The sequence below is a fragment of the Bubalus bubalis genome, chromosome 11 (genome assembly GCF_019923935.1).
Source record: "Bubalus bubalis isolate 160015118507 breed Murrah chromosome 11, NDDB_SH_1, whole genome shotgun sequence".
NCBI lineage: Eukaryota > Metazoa > Chordata > Mammalia > Artiodactyla > Bovidae > Bubalus > Bubalus bubalis.
Window position 1 is genome coordinate 17,007,278 of NC_059167.1, and position 27,774 is coordinate 17,035,051.

General features: G+C 42.8%; 2 protein-coding genes across 5 annotated transcripts in view; one reads left to right on the plus strand and one right to left on the minus strand.

Moving 5' to 3' along the window:
- Window positions 1-11,524, plus strand: part of MLH3 (mutL homolog 3) — a 25,717-nt gene extending 14,193 nt beyond the window's left edge. Inside the window, exons 7-14 of one of the 3 annotated variants that reach the window (XM_025295184.3) lie at window positions 935-1,006; window positions 2,376-2,487; window positions 3,475-3,634; window positions 7,587-7,610; window positions 7,713-7,791; window positions 9,953-10,104; window positions 11,121-11,260; window positions 11,384-11,524. In XM_025295184.3, coding sequence (XP_025150969.3) covers window positions 935-1,006; window positions 2,376-2,487; window positions 3,475-3,634; window positions 7,587-7,610; window positions 7,713-7,791; window positions 9,953-10,104; window positions 11,121-11,260; window positions 11,384-11,387 — 743 coding nt within the window. In that variant the 3' untranslated portion in view covers window positions 11,388-11,524. Of the gene's footprint in view, window positions 1-934; window positions 1,007-2,375; window positions 2,488-3,474; window positions 3,635-7,586; window positions 7,611-7,712; window positions 7,792-9,952; window positions 10,105-11,120 lie in introns of all 3 variants that reach the window. The other 2 variants (XM_025295185.3, XM_006053886.4) reach the window with 2 other exon arrangements.
- EIF2B2 (eukaryotic translation initiation factor 2B subunit beta) lies at window positions 4,518-27,371 on the minus strand. Of its 2 annotated transcripts, none has more exons than XM_025295187.3 (8): window positions 27,131-27,371; window positions 26,906-27,026; window positions 26,597-26,745; window positions 25,521-25,684; window positions 24,808-24,903; window positions 23,762-23,899; window positions 22,682-22,748; window positions 4,518-4,593 (listed from the first exon to the last, which is right to left on the minus strand). In XM_025295187.3, the coding sequence occupies exons 1-8, from the start codon at window positions 27,291-27,293 to the stop codon at window positions 4,541-4,543; spliced, it is 951 nt and encodes a 316-aa protein (XP_025150972.1). In that variant the 5' UTR covers window positions 27,294-27,371; the 3' UTR covers window positions 4,518-4,540. The 2 variants fall into 2 exon arrangements, with proteins under 2 accessions (XP_025150972.1, XP_006053946.1); XM_006053884.4 differs by lacking the exon at window positions 4,518-4,593 and adding an exon at window positions 20,859-21,411 and having other exon boundaries at window positions 27,131-27,369.
- Between the last annotated feature and the right edge of the window lie 403 nt (window positions 27,372-27,774).

A 27,774-nucleotide genomic window follows, 5' to 3' on the forward strand; every position in this document is an offset into this window, starting at 1 on the left:
CTGCCTCTTAGTAAGATCCCCAGGTGATTTGTCTACTCTTCAAAGTTTGTGAAGCCTGAGTCTAAAGCAAGGCACACTGTGGCCTGGGGCCAGATCCAGACAGTTATTTCTGTAACATCCAGGGTGATAAGAATGTTGTTGTTTTTTTTTAATTGACATGTAGTTAATTTACGGTGTTACATTAGTTTCAGGTGTACTACATTTTTAACTAGTTGGAAAAAAGCAAAGGAAGAGTTATATTTTTTAACACATTAAAATTATTTGAAATTCTGTGGCCGATTCATGTTGATGTATGGCAGAGGCCATCACAGTATTGTAAAGTAATTATTCTCCAGTTAAAATAAATAAATTTTAAAAAATTATATGAGGTAATATTGCAGTGTCTATAACATTTATTGCATCACAGCTACAACATTCACAGATTGTCTATGGCCACTTTGGTTCAGAATGAATATTTGAATAGTTGTGTCAGAAACCATGTGTCCCAAAAGCCTAAAATATTTACTGTCTAGCCTTTCACAGAAAAGAAATTGCTGACCTCTGATCTAAAGTGTAGTAGAATTACACTCTTCATGGGTTCTGGAGTAGCTTGCAAATCAAGGTCAGCTGATTAAAAAATATGTAGTTTAATGATCCTTCATTGTATCAAATTTGAATTAAAAAAGCAAAGTCAGTATTTAAACATTAAATTCACACATATTTTAGAAATGAAATACTAATGAACCAAAGAGTTTCTCATCAGAGATACATTTTAGTTTTTCCCATAATACTTTTTGGGAAAGAAAAGCAGCAGTTGTTACTACATAGTTTGTATGCTTCTCTTATGCTCATGTTGTTAAATAGTTTGGATTAACCTTTCCTCCCTCGACACAACATGATTATCTTAATCTTGACCTGAGAATTTGAAACCCAGTGGTGCTTGCTGGTCTTCTAGGTGGAAACCTGCTAGTCTTGGTGGACCAGCACGCTGCCCACGAGCGCATCCGATTGGAGCAGCTGATCATTGGTAAGGATCTGCTGAGGCCTAGGAAAGATTCAAGACTCCCCAGCAGAATTAATGTACCTGAAAGGGTTTGCCTAATGGTGACTGTGGTGAAAAAGATGAATTGTACATTTAAAAAAAAATGAAAAAAAAAAAAAAAACCTAAAAAAATGAAGCTGAAGCCTGTTGGAGTGACTTTTACAATTAAGAGAATGTAGCAGTTCACTTTACTAATTGAAACCTGTGGATCTTACTTACATGGTCAAAGGCATATTTGCCATATACTTACCATCAGCCCTAAAGATTAGGCTACTTTATTATGACATTCAGGACAAAGATATGCCCCTCCACGTGCCCATGTGATTGTGGTTTATCTTCACAGTTCATTAGGCAGAGACCACCAGCAGCTCAGAAGGCCCAATATATTTTGTTTCTATTTTAAAATTTAATTTGTTTTTGAATAGGTAGTATAACTGAACAGGTTCCAGTCTGAAAGGTACAAAAAGGGAATAAAATAAGGTTTCTTTTCTACCCTTGTCCTTCATCGCACCTAGTTCCTCTCCCCAAAGGCAACCTGCATCACTAATTTGTTACGTATTCTTCCAAAGTCAGTATGTGCTTTTTAATTTTTGCTACCCATTTTCCTCATCATGCAGCTGTGTGTCCCCAAGATGATGTAAAATACCCAGGAAATCGTTACTCCTGTGGTCAAGTAATAACCAAATGGGTGAAGATTTGGGAGGTATTTCATGGACTGGAATGGCAATGATGTCACTTTTCACTTTTCCTTAGAAAATGAAGACCTAAGAGTTGGGAAAGATAGAGTAAAAGCAGTGTTAGAAAAACTCACTTGCTATAGGCCCTGGACCATTTGAGAATAGTAGTAATTCTCATCAGAGACTGGGCAATCCTTCTGAAGGAAAGGAGGCGCCTTGTTGAGCCTTGGGTTGTGTGTGCTGTGCTGTGCTTAGTCGCTCAGTCGTGTCCAACTCTTTTCAACCCTATGTACTGTAGCTTGCCAGGCTCCTTTAACCATGAGATTCTCCAGGCAAGAATACTAGAGTGGGTTGCCATGTCGTCCTCCAGGGGATCTTCCCCAATATTAGTTAACCTCTGTTACTGAAACCACATTTGTTGACTGCCTACCGCACTGCATTGTTCATTTGAATGTAAGATTTAAGTCTTATATTTCTTATTTAAGAAAATACTGCTAAAATGTAGACAAACTAGATATTTACTAGTTTGACTTTAATAATGGAAATTCAGAGCCTAAAACTGAACATTGAACATGCTGCTAAGCACTATAATAACCCCATGACTGAATCTTCATTTTTATCTGAAGCTGGAAGACTTCAACTTCTTGCTCTTAACCTGTTCATCTTTCTCCCAATAGATTCCTATGAGAAGCAACAGCCACAAGGCTTTGGTCGAAAAAAATTACTGTCTTCCATTGTAAGTCCTCCGCTAGAGATAACAGTGACAGAGGAACAAAGGAGACTCTTATGGTTAGTACCACCATGAGGATGTGATGTAGCTAAGGTGCATCCTCACACTAATTCTGTGAGGTATAAAGATAACTATCGTTCCCTTTCTCAGATGAGGTTTACATGACTTGTTCAAGGTCATAGCAAATATTAAGTGATGTAGCAGGCACTCACAGGCAGGTTGTCTGACTCCAAATGCTGTTCTTTCTGCTATATCACAGCTGTTGAGTAAAGGATATAGTTTCCCTGATAATTCTTTCCAGAAGTTGGCTTAGAGTACTCTTACCATTCCTTGGAACAGTCAGTATTTATGTTGTGCTGTTTCTGAAAGCGAAGTTACTGCAGTAATTGCTTCCATTCTGCTTTGCCTTGGTGCATTCTAGATTCTTAGTTTTCATCACCATAATCGTACTGGGAAGAAAGTAAAACCTCAGGCCCCAAGGAAGGGGCAAATCATATAATGAGTCATAAGGTAGGGCATTTTCCTACTTTGGGGCAGCATAGATTATTGGAAATGAAAAAGAGAGAATTGTCTCTAAATTTATTTAATATGGGGAATATGAGACTGCCAATAAATCTTTTTCTCTGGGGCATAATTTATATTAGAGGCAGATCCATTTATTTACATCCCGTTAATCAGAACTTCTCAGTTCCTGGGGCTGTTAATTACCTCCCTGCTTTAGTGCTGATTCAAAACATTCTCAGCCCTTTTATTTGTGCCAAACTTCTTTAAGTGCCAGCAAGGAGTAGTTAGCAATCCCTCAGCGGAGAATAAAAATTCAGAAATAAGACACAGAAGCAAATTGATTCAGTGGAAAAGAGGGGAAAAAATAAAGGTTACTATAATTCAAAAAGGAAATTTGATAATAAAATCCTAAACAACCACAAGTGTGAGGAAAACAGTGCAAGTTTTAAAGCTCATGGCAGCTTTTGAGAAACTATCAAGTATTTGGAACCAATGCTGAAATGTGAATGAAGTAGCTGTTTTACATTTGAGGTTCTCTTTAGGTGTTACCACAAAAATCTGGAAGATCTGGGCCTTGAAATTGTATTTCCAGACACCAGTGATTCACTGGTCCTCATAGGAAAAGTACCACTCTGTTTTGTAGAAAGAGAAGCCAGTGAACTTCGAAGAGGAAGATCTACTGTGACCAAGGGCATTGTGGAGGTAAGACACAGCTGCAGATGCTGAGAAAACGGATGCTTGCTAATAACCTCCTCCTCTGTTTAGAAATTCTCTATATTCATCTTTTATTCAATAAGCATTTATGAAATACCTGCTGTCTGCCAGGTTCCAGAGATTCAAAGATGAATTAGCTCAAGGTGAGGAAGGATATTTAAATTATACTGCAGTGAAATCTGGCCAGCAGAGGTATGTTCAAAAGTGTTATGGCAATACAGAATATTTACTGTGCCCAGGAGAGTGGAGGTCAAGGAAACTGTCAAAAGAAAAGCCTTTTTTTATTTGTTTTAGGAAAAGTCTTGTAGAACAGTGGGAGCCTGCCAAGTATAGAAGAGTGGAGGTCATTCTAGACAGATATCAGAGACTTGAAGCAGATCCTGTGCTTAGGGAGCTACCATTACACATGGCTTGTATTAAGATATACACAGGATAGTGGTGGGCCTAGATGAGCCTAGATCAGTGGTCAAGGCCAGCTCATCAAGGGATTCAGCATATTCAGTAAATAGTTTGCATTGTATCCTGTAGGCAGCCAGTGAAGAAGAGTGAAGTATGCTTTAGCATTGCACTTTAAATACTTACGTGTTTTTTTTTTAAACAAACATGATTTATTTTGTATTTGTTGTCTTTTCTTTCCTGTTTTCTATTAAAGTTTCTTTTATTTCTCTTGTTTTCCCCTCTCCTGGTTTAGAAGGGGAATTTTAACTTGCATACATAACTAACAGTAATTTGTTCTTCTGTTCTCTTCGTAAACTGTACATAAAATCACCACCTTTTATCTTGCAGCTCTCTTCTCCCACCTGTCCTTTTTTCATGGTGTCCTTTTTTTTAATTCATTGTGATTTCTTAATTGCTTCTTTAGCTCTTTCAGTTTGGAACACAGGCAAATCCACATCAACTCAGTCCATCATTTTTTCCAGATACCTGAATTACTGTAGTAATAACATCTGAAAACAAAAGGTAAAAGACAGATTTAGTGGATAAACTGTGGGATAGATGGATATAGGAAAGGTTTGAGATGGAGAGCACCTGAGGGGCTAGTGCCAGTAGGACAGGATGAAGCTTTGACTTAAGCCGGTAGCAATGGGAGTGGAGAAAAGAGACGTATGTGAAACATAATCTGGAAGGCAGCATCGAGAGGACCTGGTAATCAAGAGAATGTAAAAGAGAAAGAGGAGAAAAGATAAGTCATGATTCTGAGGGTTCTTACTTGGTCGACTGGAGGGATGGCGCTTTTGACAGAAAAAGGGAATGGAGGAGGAGAGTACCCTTGGCTGAGGAGTTAGACCATGAGCCTTCAGATGAAGATGTGCTGTGGATAGACAGGCCAGATCCAGCACTTGGGAAAGAATTCGGGCTGTAGTATGTTTGGGAGTTAACACTATAGAGTTATATGGCCCTTGAACAGCATGGGTTTGAACTGTGCAGGTCCACAGATACACAGATTCTTTTAGAAAAATACACCCTACCCTACTGCAGGATCTGCGGTTGGTTGAGTTCCCAGATGTGGAGGTGTGTCTGTGGAGGGCTGACTGTAAGGTTATACAAAGATTTTCTCCCATGAAGAGAGCTGGTGCTCCTAACTCCTGCATTGTTCAACTCCTGTGATGGTCAACTGTTTATATTTTGATAATATCAGAAGCTGGAAAAGCATCTAAAGGACGTGAGATTGTTCCAGGAGAATATGAAGAAGAAAAAGAGAGCAAAGTGCAGGGCCTGTGGAACACCAGCATTCAGGGTGTATACGTTTTGGCAACAGTCCAGAACACTAGTGCTAAAAAGAAGAGACCGTAAAGGATGGCTGAAAATATTTGGTGAGAAGAGGAGGAGGAAAACCAGGGAAAAGTAATACTGCCACCACCAAGGGTAGTTTTCAGCAAGAAGGGAATGGTCAACGGTGGCCAGAGAGTAAAGCCTGAGGAGTTTGATTTGGCTTCGGGGGACACTGCCTGCCTTGAGGAACCCGTTCTTAAGGGTGGGCAGGAGTGAGGGGAAGGGGGAGCTATGGAGGCCGCTCTCCCAAGGACTCTGGCGATGTACAGAAGAGATGGGGCAACAGCAAAAGGGGAGGGGTGTCAGGAAGTATAGGGCAGGACACCCGTGGAGGAAAGATTTTTGTTTTTTGTCGGACAGGAGAGACTTGAGCAGGTGTGTTGGCTAAGCGTGAGAAGACATTTGAGAGGAAGAGGCAGCTGACGGGCCAGCTGTGGGATCACCTTGACTTGAGCCTTCCCAGGATCGCCCTTTGATCAGACCACCTCTGCCCGGCTTTCAGCGGGGGCCCCTTTCTCCCTCCACGGCTTATTTTCTCCAAGGCTTCTCTTCCAAACTGCTTAAATCCAAGAGATAGGATCTGCTTGAATCTTCTATTGTAATTCAATCCTTAAGTATTTAACGAGAAAATTATAATAAAAACTTTCCCTAAAATGACTTCAAAGACAACTGGTTAAGAAGTTTACCTCAGACTGAAACAGGGCTTATGGTTTCAGCAAATCTTGATTATGTTAAGTCAGGCTGATCAGGAGAGATTTTGTCGATTCTGAAAGAAGCTGGAAAAGTTCTGGCATCTTGAAGAAGAGGTAGTTACTTGGATCCTAGCAGTTGAAAGATCAAACTAAGACATCTTTCTATAAAGTTACCCTCCAGCTTAATGAATATGCCTTTTAAATATTATTCAAGTTATCTAGCATTAATTGAACTACTGAAATATGAAATGAACAGAGAGTAAGATCCATTTCCTCTTCCCCAGGCTTACAGACTAATGTTTTACAACTCCCAGATAGATAAGCAAAAGAGAGAATAAAAAAGAAGTTAGGATTTGATCTGTAACCACACTAAATTTTGTTAGTGGGTCAGGTATAATGAGATCTATTTAGGTTTGTTTGGGAAAATGCATGGCTTTAAAAAAAATACATAATATCTACCCTCCTAGTTCTTGGTAACTGCTCATTTATAAGTATGGTGTCCTAGTGTCTAAATGAGAGAGGCAAGAGAATTTTTTGAGTCTGGTTTAAAAAGAATCTATCATGTTATAATCTTGGGAAGCTAATTTTTTTTTTTGCTGTACCACTTGGCTTGTGGGGTCCTAGTTCCCCAACCAGGGGTTGAACCCAGGCCCCAGCAGTGAAAGCACTGAGTCCTAACCATTGGACCACGAGGGGATTCCCAGGAAGCTAATTTATACATTTCTAGGAGTAAAGAAATCCTGTGTTTTCTTATAAAGAAATTATTAAATGTGCCATATCGCAAAACAGTTTTTAACCTCCAGAGGTTAAACAAATTAGTAACATGAAATAGTGTCTGCTTTAAATTTCTTTAGTCCTTTCATAAATATTAACATCTGCAGGGATATTCTTACTGCAAAGGCTACCCTAGGGACAGAGATATGCAAAGGAGAAGAAATTTCCCAGCAAAATGCCTCAAAGAGTAAGCTTTTTGACCTGTAGGGACTTATTGCACACAAAAAAATGCCTGTGGGAACTAACTACTTATGTTTCTGATATCGAAGTAAGTGTTACAACTGAGTGCACAGTTGTGTTGATGGCCGTTGTGTATTCTGTTTATATACCATGTTAAACGTGTTCTAGCCAAGATAATAAATACAAACAGACAAGCTCGTAGCGAGAAACCTCCCTGATATCTAGTCAAGTCATTAGGCTGCCAGTTACATAACCTCATGAGTTTATGAGGTATCTCTGGAGAAAGCTTCAGTAGCTAAATATATTCTCTACTCAGTAAGAGTTCTTTCAGTTGTCTTGGTATTTCATATTCAAAGTGCCTTACCACAGATACATTATTTGTATCTAAGTGCTATATTGCTGGAGCTTTTTTCTTCACGAGGCATATTTTTAAAGAAGGAAATTGGGATATTTTGTAAAGTATCAAAGGGCAGTTATAACATTGCAACAGATTCATGTCTGTTGTCCTTTTCTCTTTGTAGGAGTTGATTCGAGAACAAGTGGAGGTAAGCTTTACTCTTATTTTGGTGTTCCACACAGAGGCACCGCACACAGAAGGCTCCATTGTTACACTGGCTTTTCCATTAATAGATGTGTTTATGCATTAGCTACTCCAGACCACAGGAGGCATCCAAGGGACTTTGCCACTGACCGTCCAGAAGGTGTTGGCATCCCAAGCCTGCCATGGTAAGACTCTCAACACACCAGCTATTGAGTGCCTTTGCATGCTAAGCACTGGCAGGGTTCAACAGTTATGAAAGAAGTAGAAGGCACGATTATCATCTGCCTCTTGAAAGGTACAACTTAGATCAAGAAACAATACATTAAAAATGAACCCTAGAAAATTATTTTTACAAAGCAAAATTTGTTGTTGTTGTTGATTAGTCACTAAATCATGTCCAACTCTTTGTGACCCTGTGGACTATAGCCTGCCAGGCTCCTCTGTCCATGGGATTTCCCAGGCAAGAATACCAGGGTGGGTTTCCATTTCCTTCTCCAGGGGATCTTCCTGACTGAGGGGTTAAACCTACGTCTCCTGCATTGACAGGCAGATTCTTTACTACTGAGCCAGCAGGGAAGCCCACAAAGCAAAATACCAACATATATAGTGGACCATAATGCAGACTGACTTATATGAGTAGAGGAGTAACTCCTAGAGGAGATGCACTTTGAGTCAAGTTTTGAATGAGATGAAGGACATGGATTCAGAGGAAGGGAAGGTTTAGTACAGAGGAGGAAACAGCCTGTGCAGAGATACAAAGGCAGAAACAAAACAGTTATATGAGGAGCAGCAAAGAATACCAGGAAATTAGGCTGGTGAGGAAGCATAGAATCCTAGAAGGTCACAACAAAACCTTTAGACCTTATACAGAAGGCAAGAATCACTGAGGGTTCTTGAGTAGGGTAATATGATAAAATAGAGAAAATGGTGTTGGAGGAACTTACTTTAGGGACATGAATCCCCTGCAACTCTCATTTGACCTCAGGGGTCTCCACTCCAGACACTGTCTCCCTCCATTTGATCTCCCCCCGGCACCCCATCAACCTTCCCCTCTCTTCACTTCCTGTCTTTTCTGGCCTTACAACCTCAGTCCCTCATTAGTTTGTGTCCTGCAAACACCATAGATCCCCTCCCCGCTTTATCCTATCTTTACTCCTTGTATCTACTCCATCCCCAATTTGATCACCTCTACCTGCAAAGTGTATCTTCAGCGTGTCTAATACGATCTGTTTCCACTGCCGCCTCCCCTCCCAGGACTCAACGATTCTTCCCCTGTTGAGTCCTCTGACTTAGTCTTCCCATATCTATCCTGGTTTCCCTTCAAGCCATTCTTCTTCCCACAACACCCAGAGGAGCCTTCTTGAAACATAACTCCAAGCATGTAATTCTTCTTAAAAAGACTGGACAGGGGCTCCCATTGCTCTGACGATGACTGTCTTCCTCTCTACTGTGGCCAGCAGGGGTCTTCAGCTGCTTCTCACGTTACTCTCCACCTTGCCCTTCACATTGCAGCTGGCTTCCTTGGTCTTGGTCTTGTGTGCTAAATTCTGCACTGGCCTTTTTCCTCTGTCTGAAATGCCCTTCTGTTCATTCTTCAATTAGCTGTGTTTTTCTTAACCCAAGGTCTCAGATTAAATATCATTTTGCCACAAAATCCTTCCCTGGCCCTCCTAAACCGAGTTTGGTCTTCCTGTTATATATTCTTTGATTTTCTATATTTTATAGTACTTAATAATTTTAATTATTGTTTAACTGTTTGTTTAATGTTTGTCTCACCTGTTAGAGAGTAAGCTTCATGGGGGTGGTGATCATCCATCTCATTCATTGCCTGGCACAGCTCCAGCACAGAGTAGATACTTAATATTTGTTGACTGAGTAAATTACTGTAGGCGTAAAGGCAGTTTCTGACAGTATGAGAGTTTAGAGTAAGATTATAACAGAAACAAAAAATCAGCAAATAAAGTGAACATTGTAGGGAAACAGATATCTTGGTGATAGACTGGCTTTGGATGGAAGATGACCTTGATTTCACAAACTTAAGAAGTAGGCAAAAATATTGCTCTTGCCTCTCTGAGAAAATTCTGAAGGCAAAGTCCTAACAAGTTAAGGAATGCCTGTTGCAGGGATTAGAAAGACCATTGACTCCATTAGGAAAGCTGAGAGACAAGTCAGTCCTGAAGCCTTAGTTTCATCCATGGACATAAAGGCCAATTTCAAGCAGTATTAAAGTCACATGAAAGAAGCGTAGGAACCATGTGTCTCTCCCCGGATATTTAGCTCTAACCCAGGGCCAGCATGGGTTTCCTGCCGCACACACCATACCCCTGGCTTCTGTCTTTTGTTTAGGGGCCATTAAGTTTAATGATGGCTTGAGCTTCGAGGAGAGCTGCCGCCTTATTGAAGCACTGTCCTGGTGCCAGCTGCCGTTCCAGTGTGCTCATGGCAGGCCCTCCATGCTGCCGTTAGCTAACATCGACCACTTGGAGCAGGAAAAACAGGTACAGAAATGACTTAACAGGAGACTAGCTCCTGTGATCCAAATGTAATCTGTCTTAATCCTTTCCCTGATACAAGAGTTTTGAAAAATACTGGAAGTTTTTTTGGAAACCTCACCATTTCATCTTCTAGCTCAAATTCAAAACAGAGTTTAGGCAGAACTATCTGATTATACATATGATGCCTTCACATTTTTTAAGCTTAAAACATGTACAGACCGAAGCATCCGTTGCCTACCATCTCTAGGTTTTCTGAGATAGAGAAGTTCTGTCTGGGACCACAGAAGGTTGGCCAAAACACAGCAAATTCATTGCTGGCAAATGTAGCTTGAAGAGCCAGTTGCTTAATAGTATCGGGTTGGCCAAAAAGTTCGTTTGGATTTTTCCATAACATCGTACAGAAAACCCCAAATGAACTTTTTGACCAATCCAATACTTGCTAGAAATGGTAGCCATCTCCAGGGATCTCTAGAGTAATGATTTGAGGATCAGGCAAGGAACCAAGCTTAGGAGATTTTCACATTATGCTTTGGCCCTGATTACTCAGCAGTCCAGGAACAATGATGTGGATAATTCAATAAAGGTGGCAAGTGGTTTAGATTAAAGAACATTTCTATCCTTATAATCTTAAATGAAACAGAACACGAGAGCATAATAGGAATGTCCGCTTTCCAAAATCTTTTATTTTGCTTACCTTTCCTGCTGAGGGCTGTGAAGTCTTTTCTTGCATGGAGTTTTCAGGTACTAATGCTTTCTGACTCATCTAGTCCATTTTACTCCATTGAGAACTTTTTGTTTCATATGACAATGGAAAAATGAAAGAAGTTTTGTCCCCATTCCTGAAGAGATGTGCCTCTAGACTTAGTTTTCAGTCCCACTTATTCTAAGGAAATCTAAAATCTTTTCTGAATCTAGAAACTAGAAATCCAAACTAATGTGAATAGCCGTAATTAGGAAATTCTTGTAAGCTCCTTGGCTTTTCATACTGGTAATTGGAGTTATTCTCTTTCTGCCCACAGACTAAACCCAATCTTGCTAAACTTCGCAGAATGGCTCAAGCCTGGCATCTCTTTGGAAAAGGAGAAGGATGTGATGTAGGGCAAGGCCTGCAGGCATCCATGCCTCCTTGTGAGCTGCCAAGAGAGCAGAATTACTGTCTGTAAGGAACCCAAGGGATGCTGACTGTAGGCCTTTGAGCAGAGAGCGTGAGCAATAGGCACCAGGCGGGTCTTGACTGAATGGGCCTGGGGCCCTGATCAGCATCTCCATCTTCCCTGAGCAGGTGATCCCTCCAGTTGAGGAGCCAGATGGATTTCAAGCCTAAAGACGGGTCATTCATTGGCATCCATGGACACAGGAGGTTGCCCTCTAATGTCTACATTTTGTAATTTATAAAGGGGATAAAATTTAATGATTAATTGTCTGATTGTCTGGTTGGTTTGTTTGCAGAATTTGGGGGTAGTTGGATGGGGGTTTTGCTTTTGTTTTGCCACTTTTTTGAGCCTCATAATTTGCACTCATGTGATCACCTGATGCTGAACTCCCTTCCCTTCCGGCCTCCTCCACTGCCCCCTGCTGCTGCTTCACATTCTGCCTTAAAGAGTTTCTCCAAGCTTGTTAAAAATGTGCCTGGCAGTCTTCCACCAGGCCTGTAGTTAGATTTTAAGGATAAAAGCAATTGATAAAGAGAAGCAAGGACAAGGATGGAATAGAGAAACTGTAAAGCCCTGCTCCTGGTTTCTTGTTTGTTTTATTGCCTCCTTAAGACCTTTCAGGCAGGCACAATCCCACCGTGGCTGAAGCTGCGCCTCAGGCGGACACGGGCCCTCAGCTCTGCAGCCTCCATCTGCCTGCGAGGGAGCTGTCAGTTCCCTATGTCACATGCTTGTTGATCACATGAAAATTCTAGAAACAGGTCCCCTGACATCTAAAAATGTTGGAACTGTATTGGTGAGGGCTGTAGCCTGTGGTGATGTAATACAATTACAGATTCAAGTGGATGAAAAGGGGAAGATCATGAATGCCAGGTTTAAGATTTGGCTGTAGTTCTGCAGTTGCCTCCAGCTGGTTAGCCACCCAGTAGGTAAAAGGGAAAACGGTAGAGGAAGCCTTAACCATCAAATACATGGACATAGCCAAGGAACTCTGCTTTCCTGCTGTGGCTGCACCGTTCCCTGCGGGCTGAAGGTGCAGTCCAGGCTGCCCTGGCTGATGATACGGCAAACAAGAACCCAAGAAGGCAGGGGCAGAAAAGAAAGGAGCCCTTAGCGAAGAAGCCTCCGCCAGGCTGCATCAGCAGTTTGCTCCCCCTCCCCGACAGTAAAAGAGCTATGAGAGTCACAAAACAATTGCTTTTCATAGTGTGGCTCAAGTGCCAGCAAAATGCACGGTTTAGTTATTCTGAATCCTATGATTTCTTTCAGCCCACGTTTATCACCTTGACCCAGTTCATGAATATTCTGAATTGTCTGTACAATCTCAAAACTGAAATCAATAATGAAGTTTCAGACTTCTCTGGTGGTCCAGTGGTTAAGAATCTGCCTGCCAAGGCAAGGGACACAGGTTCAATCCTTGGTCTGGGAAGATTCCATGTGCCAAGGGGCAACCGAGTCCGAGTACAACAACTACTGAGCTCACATGCCTTCAGTCTGTTCTCTGCAACAAGAGAAGCCACTGCGATGAGAAGGCAGCAGACCGCAACTAGAGCAGCCCCCGCTCGCCGCAACTGGAGAAAGCCCATGCAACGAAGGCCAAGCACAGCCAAAAATAGTTAGTTTTAAAAACTTAAAAAATAACAATAATAAATGAAGTCTCAAGTTTTGGTAGTCCACAAAATGCACAAATCCTAATTTCACCTGAATCTATTTTGAGGAAGATTACCAACAGAATGCCTTTGATAGAAGACATTGATATGTCTTCTATATTGAGGAATCTATTTTGAGGGAGATTACCAATAGAAGTCTTTGACATAGGTATGATTATTTGATAGAACCAATTATTGTTCATAAAGCATGTTAATAAGTAAAAGAATATAAGACAGAATGATAAATAACCCCCCCCCTCAGAGACTGATATTGTTCATATCCCAGACCAGTAAAATGGTTAAAGTACTGTGAGCTTGTTTTAGAAAAGATTTTTTTGTACACAAAGTATCTCTCTTAATGTGAAAGCAATTTTCATATCAAAAATGCAGCATTAATTCTTTTAACCTAACCAGATACATTCTCTACACTTTTTCAGGAGACAAGTGTTATTTTGGTCCCTTTCAAATTGCATCTTGCTTTTATTGTGGTACACATATCTAATGGCCCCATAATTTCATTTGGGACCAGGACTGATCTTTCTGCAAATGCTTGTTATGCCACTCTTAATCCATACTTGCCCCACCTTTTGATTTCCGGTTAATAAGACTCAAGAGACTAAAGTACTATAAAAGGAGAAAGAAAAAGCAAAAACAAAGCTAGTAATATGTCTGGGATGGGATGTGTTTTGAATGGGAGGCCATATGATGAGAAAGATGTTGCAATGAGAATTTCTACTTTTGTATTTCCTGGCCAGCCTGCTTACACTGGCCTGTGTAGCAAATGGAATGATTTTCTTCCTCTTTTAATACAGGAAACAAATTTGTCCTCATGGAAGAAAAATTCACTTGCCAGGAGCCCTGCAGTGAATCTTATGGGAGTGATGAGGTAGCGCATTCACAGAAGGTTTAGGTAAAGCCTTCACTGGTTCTCAAGGGGATCCTTGTAGAATTATGTAATTGGAGCCCAGAAGAATAGGCGCCACTGTCTAAAAATGGCCTTTATTCCTCTAAATACGTATAAATGATTTCATAGGCTGGGAGGTATGACCTTGGAAAGGAGAGTGTTTTCAGGGCCTCAGCCTCCAGGAGCCGTGGGGTGCTGTGGCCCCTGGACCTCTGCCTCTACTCCCCAGAACTTCATGGAGGTCAGCTGTCCTGGGTGTTTTAAAAATCTTTTTAGGTCAGACCAATCTGTAGGATTAAAAAAGAGTCTTACTATGCCTCTTTCTTTTGATGATGGGGTGCGATTTCACAAGGTTTTGCTAAAAATCCCAAACTCTGTTCTTGAGCAGGAGACTAGAAAAAGTTCTCCAGAAATCATGTAGCCAGTCATCGTGGCCAGCCTGACTCTAGCAATGCAAGAGATAATTATTCTTTCTCAAAAAATTTTTTTATTAATCTACCCATCTTTATCTTTACACAGCAGAAATGATTTATAACAGAGAGTCAAAATGCTGATTACATAGCTACATCAATCTAGTATCTTTAGTTTCGCATAGCAGCAATCATAACAAAAGGGTAAAAACACTGGTTATGTAATCACTATATACATGTTATCCTTACTGTTTTTATCCTATCACATTCAGGTAATAAGAAAGAAAATGAATTTGTTATTTCCAAAATCTACCTAAAACAGCCAAGTTTTTATAATTCCACTGCAGTTTCAGAATTCAATTAAACACACATATAATACAAAGTGTTCTCTATCTTAATAATTTATACATGTAGCAGCATGCAGCAGCACAAAATCAACCAATTAGCAAAAAATATCATTACTTTCATTGCCCATTAGCATTCTGTCAAGTTTTTTTTAAATCAGGTGCCATAAGAGCAGACCTACATTTAATTTTCAAACAGCACGGTAATCATTATCTCCTATATGGTGTTTTAAGGTTTACAAATTATATTTGTGTAACTTACTTGAATTCTTGGCAACCCATGAAATAAGGTGGTAATTATTCTCCCCATTCTACAAAGTGGGAAACCAAGGCTGAAAAATATTGTCTAACATCACACAGCTAATAAGTAAAGCAGAGCATGGTATCCATGTTTTCTGGCTCCAAGAACAATGCTGGCTACCATTTCCTGAGGGCTCACTATATACCAAATGCTTTGTATACGTGATCTCTAATCCTTACAAAGTCCCCTGCTGCTGCTGCTGCTAAGTCGCTTCAGTCATATCCGACTCTGTGCGACCCCATAGACAGCAGCCCACCAGGCTCCGCCGTCCCTGGGATTCTCCAGGCAAGAACACTGGAGTGGGTTGCCATTTCCTTCTCCAATGCATGAAAGAGAAAAGTGAAAGTGAAGTCGCTCAGTCGTGTCTGACTCTTCGCGACCCCATAGACTGTAGCCTACCAGGCTCCTCCATCCATGGGATTTTCCAGGCAAGAGTACTGGAGTGGGTTGCCATTGTCTTCTCCGACAAAGTCCCCTTAGGAAGCTAATATCTCTCTTTTGCAGTGAGACTTCTTAACCTCAGAGATGTTAACAGGTTTGCTGAGCGTGAGAATTCCAGCCCAGGTCTGTTGGACTTCACATTGCACCCTCCTTCCCATCATTACCCGACACTACCCAACATATTTTTAATTTATTAGGGATTTATCAGATTGTAAACCTGGGGTGGTTCGACTTTGTTCGATTCTGGTTGGTGGAGGAGGCTTCGTTAACTTCAGAGTAAAACTTGAGAGATGAGAAGTGCAACAAAACCATTCTTGAGAGTTCCTTTGTCAGTAACACTCATCAGAAGTGCACTGGGAAATAAAGGTGTATACCCTCAAGATGCTTAGATTCAGTCAGGGAGAGAGACAAGGAAACTACTGTGTGTGCCATGTGCTGAGTTGGGAATGGCTCTTTGCGACCCCATGGACTGTAGCCTGCCAGGTTCCTCTGTCCATGGAATTTTCCATACAAGAATACTGGAGTGAGTTGCATTTTTTCTCCTCCAGGGGATCTTCCCGACCCAGAGATCAAACCGCACATCTCCTGTGTCTCTTGCCTTGGTAGGTGGATTCTTTACCCACTGAGCTATCAAGGAAGCCCGAAACTAATGATAGACTATGGTAACTTCCTCTAGGTGTAGGGATTACCATGAGTTACAGCTATGTCTTTATTATTGAAACAAAAAGTGATAATTCTACGGTCAGAATTAAGATGGCAATAGAAGCTAGTAAAGAAAGCTGAGCACTGAAGAATTGATGCTTTTGAACTGTGGTGTTGGAGAAGACTCTTGAGAGTCCCTTGGACTGCAAGGGGATCAAACCAGTCCATCCTAAAGGAAATCAGTCCTGGGATCTCTTTGTTCATTGGAAGGACTGATGTTGAAGCTGAAGCTCCAACACTTTGGCCACCTGATGCAAAGAATTGACTCATTGGAAAAGCCCCTGATGCTGGCAAAGATTGAAGGCAGGAGGAGAAGGGGATGACAGAGGATGAGATGGTTGGATGGCATCACCAAGTCAATGGAAAGAGTTTGAGCAAGCTCCGGGACTTGGTGATGGACAGGAAACAACTGCAGTCCATGGGGTCTCAAAGAGCCAGACATGACTGAGCGACTGAACTGCACTGAGAAGCTAGTATCAGAAAAGCTCAAGGCAGGAATTCCCTGGGCCGTCCAGTGGTTAGGACTCTCTCACTGGGTTTGATCCTGGCCACTCTCTCACATGCTTTCATTGGGTTTAATCCTTGGCCTAGAAACTAAAATCCCAACAAGCCATGTGGCCAAAAATAAATGAATTTTTTCTAAGAAAGAAATTTGGCAAAGCTTAGAGTGTAGACTAGAAGGAAAAGGAGAGGCTGGGGAGGAGGCTAGGGCCAAGTCCAGAACCCAGGTGGGGAGGTGGAACTCCTTGAGTAGCTGAAAATGAAGAGGATCTAGCAATCAGCCATCAGAGCAAGGGAAAAGGTCAGACACAAATCAACAGCTGGGATCTGAGCCTAACAGACAGTACAAAGAACAAGGCAGCCCAAACAGGTCAGAGCAGGAGGGGGCTCAAGGCCAAGTTCTGGAGATGTGTCGGGGGCTGAGGAAGCCATGCCAAGTGAGAACAGATGCAGCCCATCATTTCCTAGACAGCAATGACAACCAGGTTCAGCGGAAGCCTCAGGTGGGGACCAGCACCAGCATACCTGAAGCGAGGGAAGAGCACTTTCTGGCACAAAGAACAGGCTCTCCTTACCTGTTTTCCACTGAAGCACACCCCCTTTCATCAAAACCCTTTACACAAGCAGGCTGACAATGAGAGCTGACTGCTGTGTTTGCCACTGGATATCATGCCTGTCTTCACCCCTTCTCAGCTGAAATTGTTCAACACTGAGATGGCAAAATGTGGGCTCAGAAGAGAGGAAAAGAAGGAAGCCTGGGAAACCAAAAATTTGGATAATCTGCACCAAATAAACCCTTCCTCCCTTCTATCCTTCCACTTATTCATTTGTTTATCATTCAGTAACCTCTAGTGAGTCCCTTCTAAACATATTGCTGCAGAAATTGTGGAGGCGATTAAAAAAAAAACTTATCCTATTGTTTAGGACTTTGCAAGCCCTTGAATCACTTTCATCCCATGCCCGTTTGTCACAGAGCACTCAGTTTTATCAAGAAACATCTGATAAAGTTCAGGCAACCTGATCGACGCCTGTGGAAATCTGAGTATCTAATATTTTGCAATCTATCGAGCCAGCAAGCTAGCGTGACTCAAGTAGCGGTGTGAAGCTGGATTTGGCCCGATTTTCCCTGTACAACTTGCCTGACTAAACAGTTTGCTCATATTTACTTTAAGAGCAAAGAGTATCCAAATGTGATTTAAAAAAAAAAAAAAGGTAGTCTGGAGTTAGTCTATCATTAGTTCATCACTGCTCTTAGTTTATCATTACTTAAGTATGCTACCACCTCTCTTTTAATAGAAGTTAACTGCAGGATTTTACATATAAATTATGAATCTTGTCAAGTTTTTAAGTAGCTTCCTTCTCTAGGCAGGTCTTAATTCTAAATGAAAATAACATGCCTGCAAAAACACCACTGAAAGGCCCCTTCTCGTCATGACAGTACTTAATGTAAACATCAGGAGATCATCATTTCAAGTGCGGTTAGGCTTGAAAGGCAGCCCCACGTGTTGTGAAGGTTGAAAGCTTAGACCATAGCTCTTTATTAATAATTGCTTAGCCATTGTGCAACATCCTGAAACAACTGTTTGGTGAATGAAAGGGTAATTCAGAGCAGAGTAGACCAGATAAGAAAAACACTTCCAAACCACATTTCAAAATAGCTCCTTTGTGTCAACTGGGTGCATGTCTGCAGAATGGAGTTTTTGCGAGGACAGGTGGATAGTATGGAGCCTTTACAATAATGATATCCCCATCTGGTACTATCTTTATGGCAAAGCATGCTGCTGTACCAAGGTCTACATATGTGGTATCACAGAGTCAGGGAGCTCAGGGGGGGAACTGTGAGCTGGGCAGCCTTCATGAACCCAGACTGCAGCAACAGCTCACTTGGAGGAATGGCTTTCAAGCACATCTGTGAAACTTACAATCTTAGGAGTACCGGCATTTCTTTTGAGGTATCACTTTACACTTCAGTTTTTCTTGGTAGAGTATTTTTCAGAGACTTCTCTTAGGAGGCTATATTAGGAATTTCTGTTCCTTATTTGAGTTCCAGGAACTTGTGCCTTTCCTGCCCGCTGTCCAAATTGGAAGATACAAACCGTGGGAAAACGCGTCTTTACGAACTCTATGGAGTGAGTGACCTAACTTGGTTTATTTAGCATATTCAGGAAGACTTTCATGTCCATGGAATCCCTGATTAATTCTAAGCTACCACTGTTTTTAAATGAGCTTCTTCTGAGCTCTGCTGCAAAGGCAGGGGTGGGAAGCAAGTTCAAACAAAGGCTGACAGGTAGTAAGCGGACATGAACACCTCGGTGTCCCCCTGCTTGGATCAGGTTCTCCCTTTCCAATATTTACTCTTCCTCAAGCAGGAAAAGGGAGAGAGAGAAATAGAAAAGCGAGGTATATAAATAGCATAGTGGGATTTACTTAATTGAAGTTCTAAAGTCTAAAGAATCCACATCTGTGCAGCTGTTGCAGGCATTGTAAGAGCTGGCCACAGAGACGGAAAGCCTCTACCCTGGTAACCTTCGTCCACCTCAGGGATGCCTGGGACGGATGCTGGTGCTAATCTTAGACCCAGAGACTAAGATGCACAAAGGACAAGTATCATAACACACTTCCAGAAACAGATTTAAATTCTTTCTCTTCCTCCAGAGCACAATCGTATCCAGGCGAGCTGCTGTTAGGATGGGCGCCTTCAAAGACTGCTCGAAACGGGTAGCTACAAGCCTCTTTACCGAGAAACCATGTGGTCTTAGATGTTTTAAGAAATAATTGACAACAAAGACCTGCGTGAGCCGGGCTCTTCTGGGTCAGAGAGCTTTCAGGTCAGTCCTTTGGACTGACTCTCTTCAGTCTTGTCTTTTCCCTCTCTCAGGGAAGACAAGAGTCCGAAGGCAAAGATCTGCCCATGTCAAGTAGCATCAGAGTAGAGGCCTTTCCCTCATTGTCTACCTTCTGGCCAGTGTTTACCAAAACACAAATATCAAAATCACCTGGTAAAATCCCTTAAGATGCTCTTTAAACATACAGCTTCCTAGAACTTCCACCTTCTGCCTCATAGACACTGCTGCCAGAGGTTGACTTTGTGACAAGCATCCCCGGGCAGGGGTTCCCTTGCACACTTGGGGTATCTTGGCCCTGAGAAGTTTGCTTTGCACCATGCTTCCCAAACATGGCATCCAGATCATCTGACCTGAGGAGGTTTTTTGAAAACATATATCACTAAAGTAGCGCACATGAAGAATAGAAACAATATCCTAAATAAATATCCTAATAAAATCTGCTTGCTACTGTTTGCTGTTAATTCTTCCAAGATTTTTATCCTGTGCATCCACATAATTTGTTTTAAGGAGCTAAGGGTCATTTCATGCAGATTGCTCTGCAGCTTGGTGTTTTCCCCAGCTTGTTTTTGGTTAATAGAATATAAAATAGACTTGCTTATAAATCTATCCCGTGCATTAACACAAGGGTCGCAACTCAGATGCCCATAAGGGTTCAGCAGACAATATAAATGAGTTTTGTGAACCTGGCTTGGAATTGCAGAAAACGGGGTTTCCCATTTACTAGAATTAGAAGCTATCCACCTATAGTCAAATTGTTGCCATTTGGGAGTACGGCCCAGAGTTCACCAACTCTTCAGGAGACGGAAGAAATCTGAATTTATTTAATGTGTAACATCCAGATTTTAAAATACTGGTAACTAATTCAAATTAAATACCAGATGAATCAATCAAAATGTCTTTAATCCAGACACTGATCTCAAGTCACCTTTTGAAACATCTACTGCAATGTATACATCATCAAGTAGATCACATTTATAAACCTTTCTTGTTTTTAACTAACAGAATATAAAATGCTATATTGCTGGACCCTTAGGCTGTGACATTACAGCTGCTACAATGGACATTCTTGCCTATGTCTTTCTGTGCTTGAAAAAATATATCTAGAAGGTTGAAATTGCCCTGGAAAAGGTTGTACTAATTTGCAATTCTATTATTAGTACATGAGGGGGTCCTTTTCCGGGACGCTCTAAGAATATTCCCAGGACACTCTAAGCCAACCCAGAGATCAGACGCAGTAGGTCTGAGATGGAGGCTGAGACTATATTTTCTTAAGCTCCCAGATGATTCTGATGATCAGTGATTTTGGAACCACTGTCTTGGATTATTAACGAGTTGTTTGGGACCATTTCCAGTGAGTTATAAAGGAAATCATAAATACTTTCATCTGAATTTCTGTTTTAGGCTGTTACCTCTAATTACTGCCCTCTATGAAAACACCAAAGGGTTCTGCTGCTGCTGTTTCAGGCAGTTCAGTCGGAGCAGAACAATAAATAAACCAACTCAGGAACCTTCAAGCAGCTTTTATTGGCATGGCCTTGGAAAAGGAGTGGCAGTCTTTCTGAGCAAAACCCTGTAGCCCAGCAAGTCTTCGGTGTTGTGTTTAAAACACCACCAAGCCGGAAAGTTTAAGTTCCTGAAACAGATGCTCCAAGTCACTAAGAGGCTCTAAAATCAAGAGATCAAGCCCTGCTGGCTCTGTAAGATCCGAGAGGCAAAGAACAGTCCTGGAGATGCATCCCAATTATGGGATGACCGAAATGGCAGGAAACAGTATCAGGTTTTCTAAGGCTGACTCTTGTTCGCTCCCCCATTACAAGGAAGATGCATTTCAGTTGTGGCACAGAAATCTCCTCTCTGTTCTGTGTTTGCCTAAGCAGCTTCTGCTTAGGACGAGTGGTGGTTATAGGACGTGATCGTCAGGATGGTAGAGTTCACTCATCAGGCGGTAGATGTAGGAAGGTGCATTCCCACCAATGTTGGAGATAAACAAAGTAATGAGCTCTGGAGGGACGTAGTCAAACACGGGGCAATGGACACTGACCTTCTCCAAGATGTCCCCTGAAAGGCAATCACATGAGCTAAAGACAAAACCGAGGCTCCTGTTCTAGTAAGTATCTCATGGATTCTAGGCTCAATAACCCAGGGATACTTGCCACCCCAAGGAAGGGAAGCTGTAGCAAAATACAAACCAGAAGAAAAGATGTCTGATCACGATCTGCCCTGTGTTTACGACTCTCCAATACCTTCCCATAGAAAGGCAAAAAATGTTTCAAATTCGGGATTGCAGCCATCAAGATTTGGGCCCTCCCCACTGCACTACAGTCTGTATCGCTCTCCCTCTTGCTCAGTACTCTCCAGCCACATGGCCATCTTTTTCCACCTGGCTAAGCATGTACCTAACTCAGGTCTTTTGCACCAACATCTGGAAAACTCTTTCCTTCACTTTCACGTGGCAGGCTCTATTCCTTCAGGAATCAGCTGAAATGCCATCTCATTAAGTCCCTTTCCCAGTCTAAGGTAGTCCCCTAGTCACTTTCCATCGTATCATCCATATTTTCTTCCTAAAACACTCCATGCCCTGACATATTCTTGTCTGTCTTTTGCAACACGATGTAAACTCTGGGGGAGCAGGGCCCATCTGTGTTAATCACTGTTATAATCCCTAGCGCCTGAAATAGTGCTGGATACACAGTGGGTGCTCAAGAGTCATAAATCTTTCTTGAAAGAATGAATGTTTGAATAAATGGTGAAGTTATTAAATTTCCAAGAAGAATAAGCACTCCAAGTACTATGTTTTGCTCCCAGAGGATGTTAAAGACCATGCAAACTGTTGATGAGGCAGCAAGCTCACTGAGCTAAGTTGCTGCCTTCAGAAGAAGACAGAGAAAAGGTCCCCAACACACACAAGTGTCCAGGCTACAGGCAAGTTTTATAAGTAACATTTCAGAGCCTGCTTCCTTTGGCAGTCACATCACCAAAATGACTCCCTGCAGCAACCAAAATCAAGTACACTTTCTGATTGGGCTGTAGCCTGTATCTCAGACAACTTGCAAAGCCAATCCCAGTCAATGCTGGGTGATCCAACCCTCCATGGCCCCCATAACTCAGCTAAAATATATTAGTTTCAGAAGAAAATGAACATGGATTAGGTCAGGTCCGCAAACACTCTAAGTTGCTAAAAAGAACAGTCCCCACAAGAAGTATGACTAATAAGACACAGCCCAACGACATTCAATCCCACTGACCACCAAAAGACTAAAACAAACATATACAAAAATCCAAAACACACCAACTGAGTGTGCCATACACATTCAAGCAACTTCTCTACCTTCTGTGAAAGGCAGGACTTCTTCAGGAGCCACGAACTTGTGAAATGAATCTTCTTCATTGGGAAACTGGAAAAGGAAAAATAAGGAAGAAAAAAAGAGAGATCTGACACTTTGACTTTCAGGTATACACCCAAGAGAAATAAAAAGACATCCAGACACTTGATTACAAAGGCTTATTGCAACATTACTTACAAAAGACAGAAGGTAGAAATAACCCAGATGCTCATCAACAGATGAATGGATGATTAAACTGTGGTATATCCATACAACAGAACATCATTCAGTCACAAAAAAGGAACAAAGTACGTGCTATAACTCAGATGAACTCCCCAAATATTTAGAAATCAGAAACAAAAGGGTCCATAATGTATGACTCCTTTTATGTGAAATATCAAAATTAGGCAAATCCATAGAGACTCAAAGCAGACTAGCAATCACTAAGAGATGGGGAGAAGAAAGGAGTGATTACTTAATGGGTACAGAGTGTTTTTCTGGGATGATGAAAAAATTCTGAAACTCAAGAGTGGTAGTTGCACAATGCTGTGAATGTACTAAATGCCACTGAACTGTACATTTTAAAATGGTTAATTGTGTGTTACGTGAATTTCACTTCAATTTTTTTATGAGTAGACACCTATAGATAGGCTGTTATTTTCAAAGCAAGTAGTTTCTATCACTGGTAAAATGACTCTTTACTTAGTAACTGCTTGTGTTCAGGCTACAGAATACAGTCCCTGGAACTATGACAAATAAAAACCAATTCTATGTTTCTAGTTTCAACTTGCTTGGCATTTTCAGAAATGGTCAGGGTGACAGGGGAGTGGTGGCAATGTAGACAAAGGGCCTTCCCCAACTACATATTATCCTGACCTTATAATTTTGACCTCCTGAAGCTGAAAGGTTGTAACTATCAATGGCTCTTCCTGGATCAAAACTACTGTGGCCTTTTCCAGTCTCCACTGGGTCTAATCCACTGAGTAAATGTAGATAAAGAGAAGTCCCAGAGTGAGAAGGCTGAAGGTTAGAGTTCAAACCTATACTTTGACTTCCTTCTGTTGGCTAGAGACAGACAGACATACCTGTGGGGAAAGCTTGAACATAGGAGCGCAGACGATGAGTGGGGTGGAGTGGTGTTTTGCTGCCAGTGCTAGAGTATGAGTTCCTGCCACAGCTCGCAGGGCACCGTTGGCCAGGATAGTCTTTGTGCCAATGATCACCTTTGGGACAGGAAGAAAGAAGCGAGCCATCCTGAGAACAGAGCCTTCAACAAGCCATTGGGCATGAGCGCCTGAATGCTTAGCCCCCAGTTTTGGCGTCCTGCAGGTGGTGGGCGTGGGGGTCACACACCAGTAGAGGGAAAGGGATTCTAGGCTCAGACCACAAGTTCTAGCAGAAAAGTGGATTCCCAAGGGAAAAATGAACACAGAAAACTGCAGTGTTTATCGCTCTTAGCCCTGTCTTCCCTGGAAATCTATCTGCCACACCTCCTGAGAAGTGGGAAGCCTTTCTTCTACCATCCACCACTACCAAGCTCTCTGAGCAGAAGTGGGCAGCTCTCTTATCAGATCCCTAACATGCTGACAAGATTAGCTTAGTCCCATTTCATTCCTTTCAATCCTTTAACCAAAATGAGGTGCCTCCAAGGGAGGACAGAGAAGGAAATGACAACCCACTCCAGTACTCTTGCCCTGAGAATCCCATGGACAGAGGAGCCTGGTAGGCTGCAGTTTATGGGGTTGCTAGGAGTCAGACAGGACTGAGCGACTTCACTTTCACTTTTCACTTTCATGCACTGGAGAAGGAAATGACAACCCATTCCAGTATTCTTGCCTGGAGAATCCCAGGGACAAGGGAGCCTGGTGGGCTGCTGTCTATAGGGTCGCACAGAGTCGGACATGACTGAAGCAACTTAGCAGCAGCAGCAGCCAAGGGAGGAATAAAGAGGGGGGGATCAATATTAATAGAATAAGAGATTTAAAAGGTCCACGTATGTGTTTTCAAAAGGTAACTCTTTTGAAACTCTCTTCTCTTCTTACAGATATTGGGGCCAGGGAGGGGGGCAGATATTAATATTTTAAAGTATAATCTTCATAAATTTGACATAATATAACCCAAATACACCCACCTTGTTGACTCTTGACATAACAGCAAAAATGGCAGCATCGGTCATGACAGTTGTCTCAATACCTGCTTTGGACAAATTGACTGCCATCTCATGACCCTGCATTTGGACAGAAAGGCTAATGCTGAGAGGAAGAGCGGGAGAGAGAGAAAGAGATTTCAAACATAACTGAATCTGGGGGACTGTGTGACACTGGCCATATCCAACGTGCAACTTCCAACAGGTAACTAACTCATCTGGTAGGTGTTCTCTGGGAAGCGGCAGGAAGCCCAGGGGAAGCTAATTAATGTTTATTACTCCCCAGCAGTGCTGGGACAGGCACAGAACTGGAAATACAACTTGCTTGTGTAACTGGGCAGAGCGCACAGGACAGCTCCTGGCTCATTATTTTACAACATCCTTGCATCCTTACATATTTCCTTTCTGGAGACCTATTATTTACCTGAAGACTGAGTGAGGTCAGACCAAGCATCAGTCATCCCCATGGTCATTTACCCTATGCTGATTTCTGAAAGAACTAATATTTATCTTTTCTTGGGCCAAGTAGTTCACTCAACTTCCTTAAATGAATATTTTAAGAAAGTTCACAGGATCAACAACGTAAAATTCTCTTAAATGTTTTACTCTATCTCCTCAATGTTTAAATCGCATCGATTCAAAGATGGCATTATTCTCTCATTTTAAATTTTTCTTAGCAGCTCCAGCAGTCCCCATACCTGACAGAAAGGTGCACACTCTGCCACGATGACATGGAACTTCCTCTTTCGGGCAGCCTCTCTGAGGAATGCCTCCACCGTGCGGGAGAAGCCGATGGTCATGATGACCTCGTTGGAGTGGATGTGCTCCAGGGCCTGGGCTGCGATGTTCTCCGTTGTCCCTTCTGCGAGAAGCCAGTTTTGCATGGAAAATATGACACAGTCACGCTACAACACAGACTTGAGAGAGAACAGAAAGGGACGTGTGCACTTTTGTACACTGCCCACCTAGCAGAGCCTGGTAACACATGGTCAATGGACTAAACGTGAAATGTCCTATTTCCTTAAAAGCCTCCCTCCAGGGTTTTCTAGCTCCCAAGCTCTCAGCCTACCCTCTTGCCCTACTCATCAACTTACTCCCCTCACACCTACCTCACCCCAGAACTAGTTCTTTACAACTGACTTTGAAGACAATGAATTTAGGCAAGAAATGTCCCATCTGGGAAATTTGAAAGTGCTGAGAGTAGGGTAAACAGAGTTTCCATCTAAAAGAATTCCTCCTCCAAAAGGTGGCCACAACGCCTCCACCTGACAGGGAGGACACATAAGAAAAACAGGGGAGGAATTTGGAAGAAGCAGCTCAGTGCACAGACAGACCCAGTTTCTTCCTTTCCTGGGAACACTGACCGCAATAAATATTTGTTCTCCTAGGTCTCAAAAATAGGGAGGATAGAAGTGGCTTGTGTGTATGCATATGGGTATGTATGTGTGTGTGTCTGTAAAATTTCAAGAAGTTTAGTGAAAAAGGGTTTATCAACTGTGGTTTTCAGAGGTTCATCTTAAAAATAAAAGCTCTTCCCAAACAGTCTCTGCCACAGTGGATTTGCAGTAGATAAAGAGGTCAGTCTGTAAGGAAATGTAGAAAGGGTTATCTTAGTCTTGCCACCTATTCCAATCGTTCTTAATCCGGATGAGGGCAAACCTCTGAGAACCAGAAGACTGGTTATCTTCCATCTCTGCTTATGAACAACTTCCAGGGTCTTCTGTTCCCTCATCTGCCTGCAACTTGTCCCGTCCACCTAAGGATCAGGACTCACCCAGTTCCACCAGCAGCTCGTTAATTGCCTCAATGATGTTGGACTGGAGTTGAGCATAATGGGAACGGAAATCCTCGCTCAGGCCCCCGGATGTCAAGAGTTTGTGCAGAGACTCCTGCTGATCGCTCTCGTCGCTGCGTCCATGGAGTCTACGAAGGCAACAAGACCCAAAGGAGTTGGGGGAAGAGATGTGGTCGTTTAAGTAACGACAGCTACTCAGCTCCAACAAAGGCTCCAAGCAGGGAGAGAGAGGGGCCCGTGCAAAAAGCTTCACTAGGCCCAAGCCCCGGTCCAGGACGTGGGCCTGACCTGCCATACTCCTCCCGGATGATCCTGAGCACTCTCCGCACCATGTTGCCCACTGTGGTCTCTGAGGGTTGCGCGGCCGTCATCCTCCGGCCTTCTCTCCGGATCAGTTCCATCAGCTCCCCTACCGCCCAAAGAGAAAAGGTGAGCGCGAGAAGGCCGCGGCGTGGCTCCTGGGCGACTTTCCGCCCGGGAATCGGGATCAGAAAGGGGCGAGGCCTGCCTCACCTGCATTGCTCCAGCGGTGGTCCGTGATGATGCGGCGAAGCAGTCCCAGAGTCTCCCGGGCCATGTCCTCGGAGCTGCGCCTCCCGCCGCCCCGCTTCAGCGCCTCCACGAAACTCTCGATCCTCTCGGACAGCTCCGAGCCCTTGGCGGCTGCCCCGGGCATCGCGAAAAAAGCCGCCTTGCCGGCGGTATCCACACCGGGCAGACGTCGAGCTTGCACTTCCGGGGCAGGAGAGGTCGGCTTCCGCTCTGCTAGAAAAAAAAAAAACTCTCGCTTGGGAGAAGACTGGACCACGCCCCTCGCTGCTAACTCCCGCCCCCCCACCCGCCACCTGACAGAGCCAATCAGACTCTTGGAACTCGATGTGTTGTGTTTACCGCCAAGCGTCCGCGCGCCTCAGAGGTTGGAAGGCTGGAAGTGTCCCTTCTTGGCTTCCGGATCGCTGAAGACCTGACGGTTGACGCCACAAGGGGATGGCTAGTTCCGTTGCTGTGGAAACAGCCAGTCTGAAAGGCCCCCACTACTTCCCGAGGCTATGCTGGAGAAGTTGCAGCCCTCCTTCCCGGTCCCTCAGCTCCGGTGACGATCAGAGGTGCGGCTCCAGGGTCCACTACCCCTAGGGCAGACGCCCCATTATAATGCT

Coding starts and splice junctions, on each gene's coding strand:
- EIF2B2 (XM_006053884.4), bottom strand. CDS start 27,293: ATGCCCGGGGCAGCCGCCAAGGGCTCGGAGCTGTCCGAGAGGATCGAG. Junction 26,746..26,905: donor ATCCGGGAGGAGTATGGCAG/GTCAGGCCCACG, acceptor TTGCCTTCGTAG/ACTCCATGGACGCAGCGACG. Junction 24,904..25,520: donor AGTGTGCACCTTTCTGTCAG/GTATGGGGACTG, acceptor GTCCAAATGCAG/GGTCATGAGATGGCAGTCAA.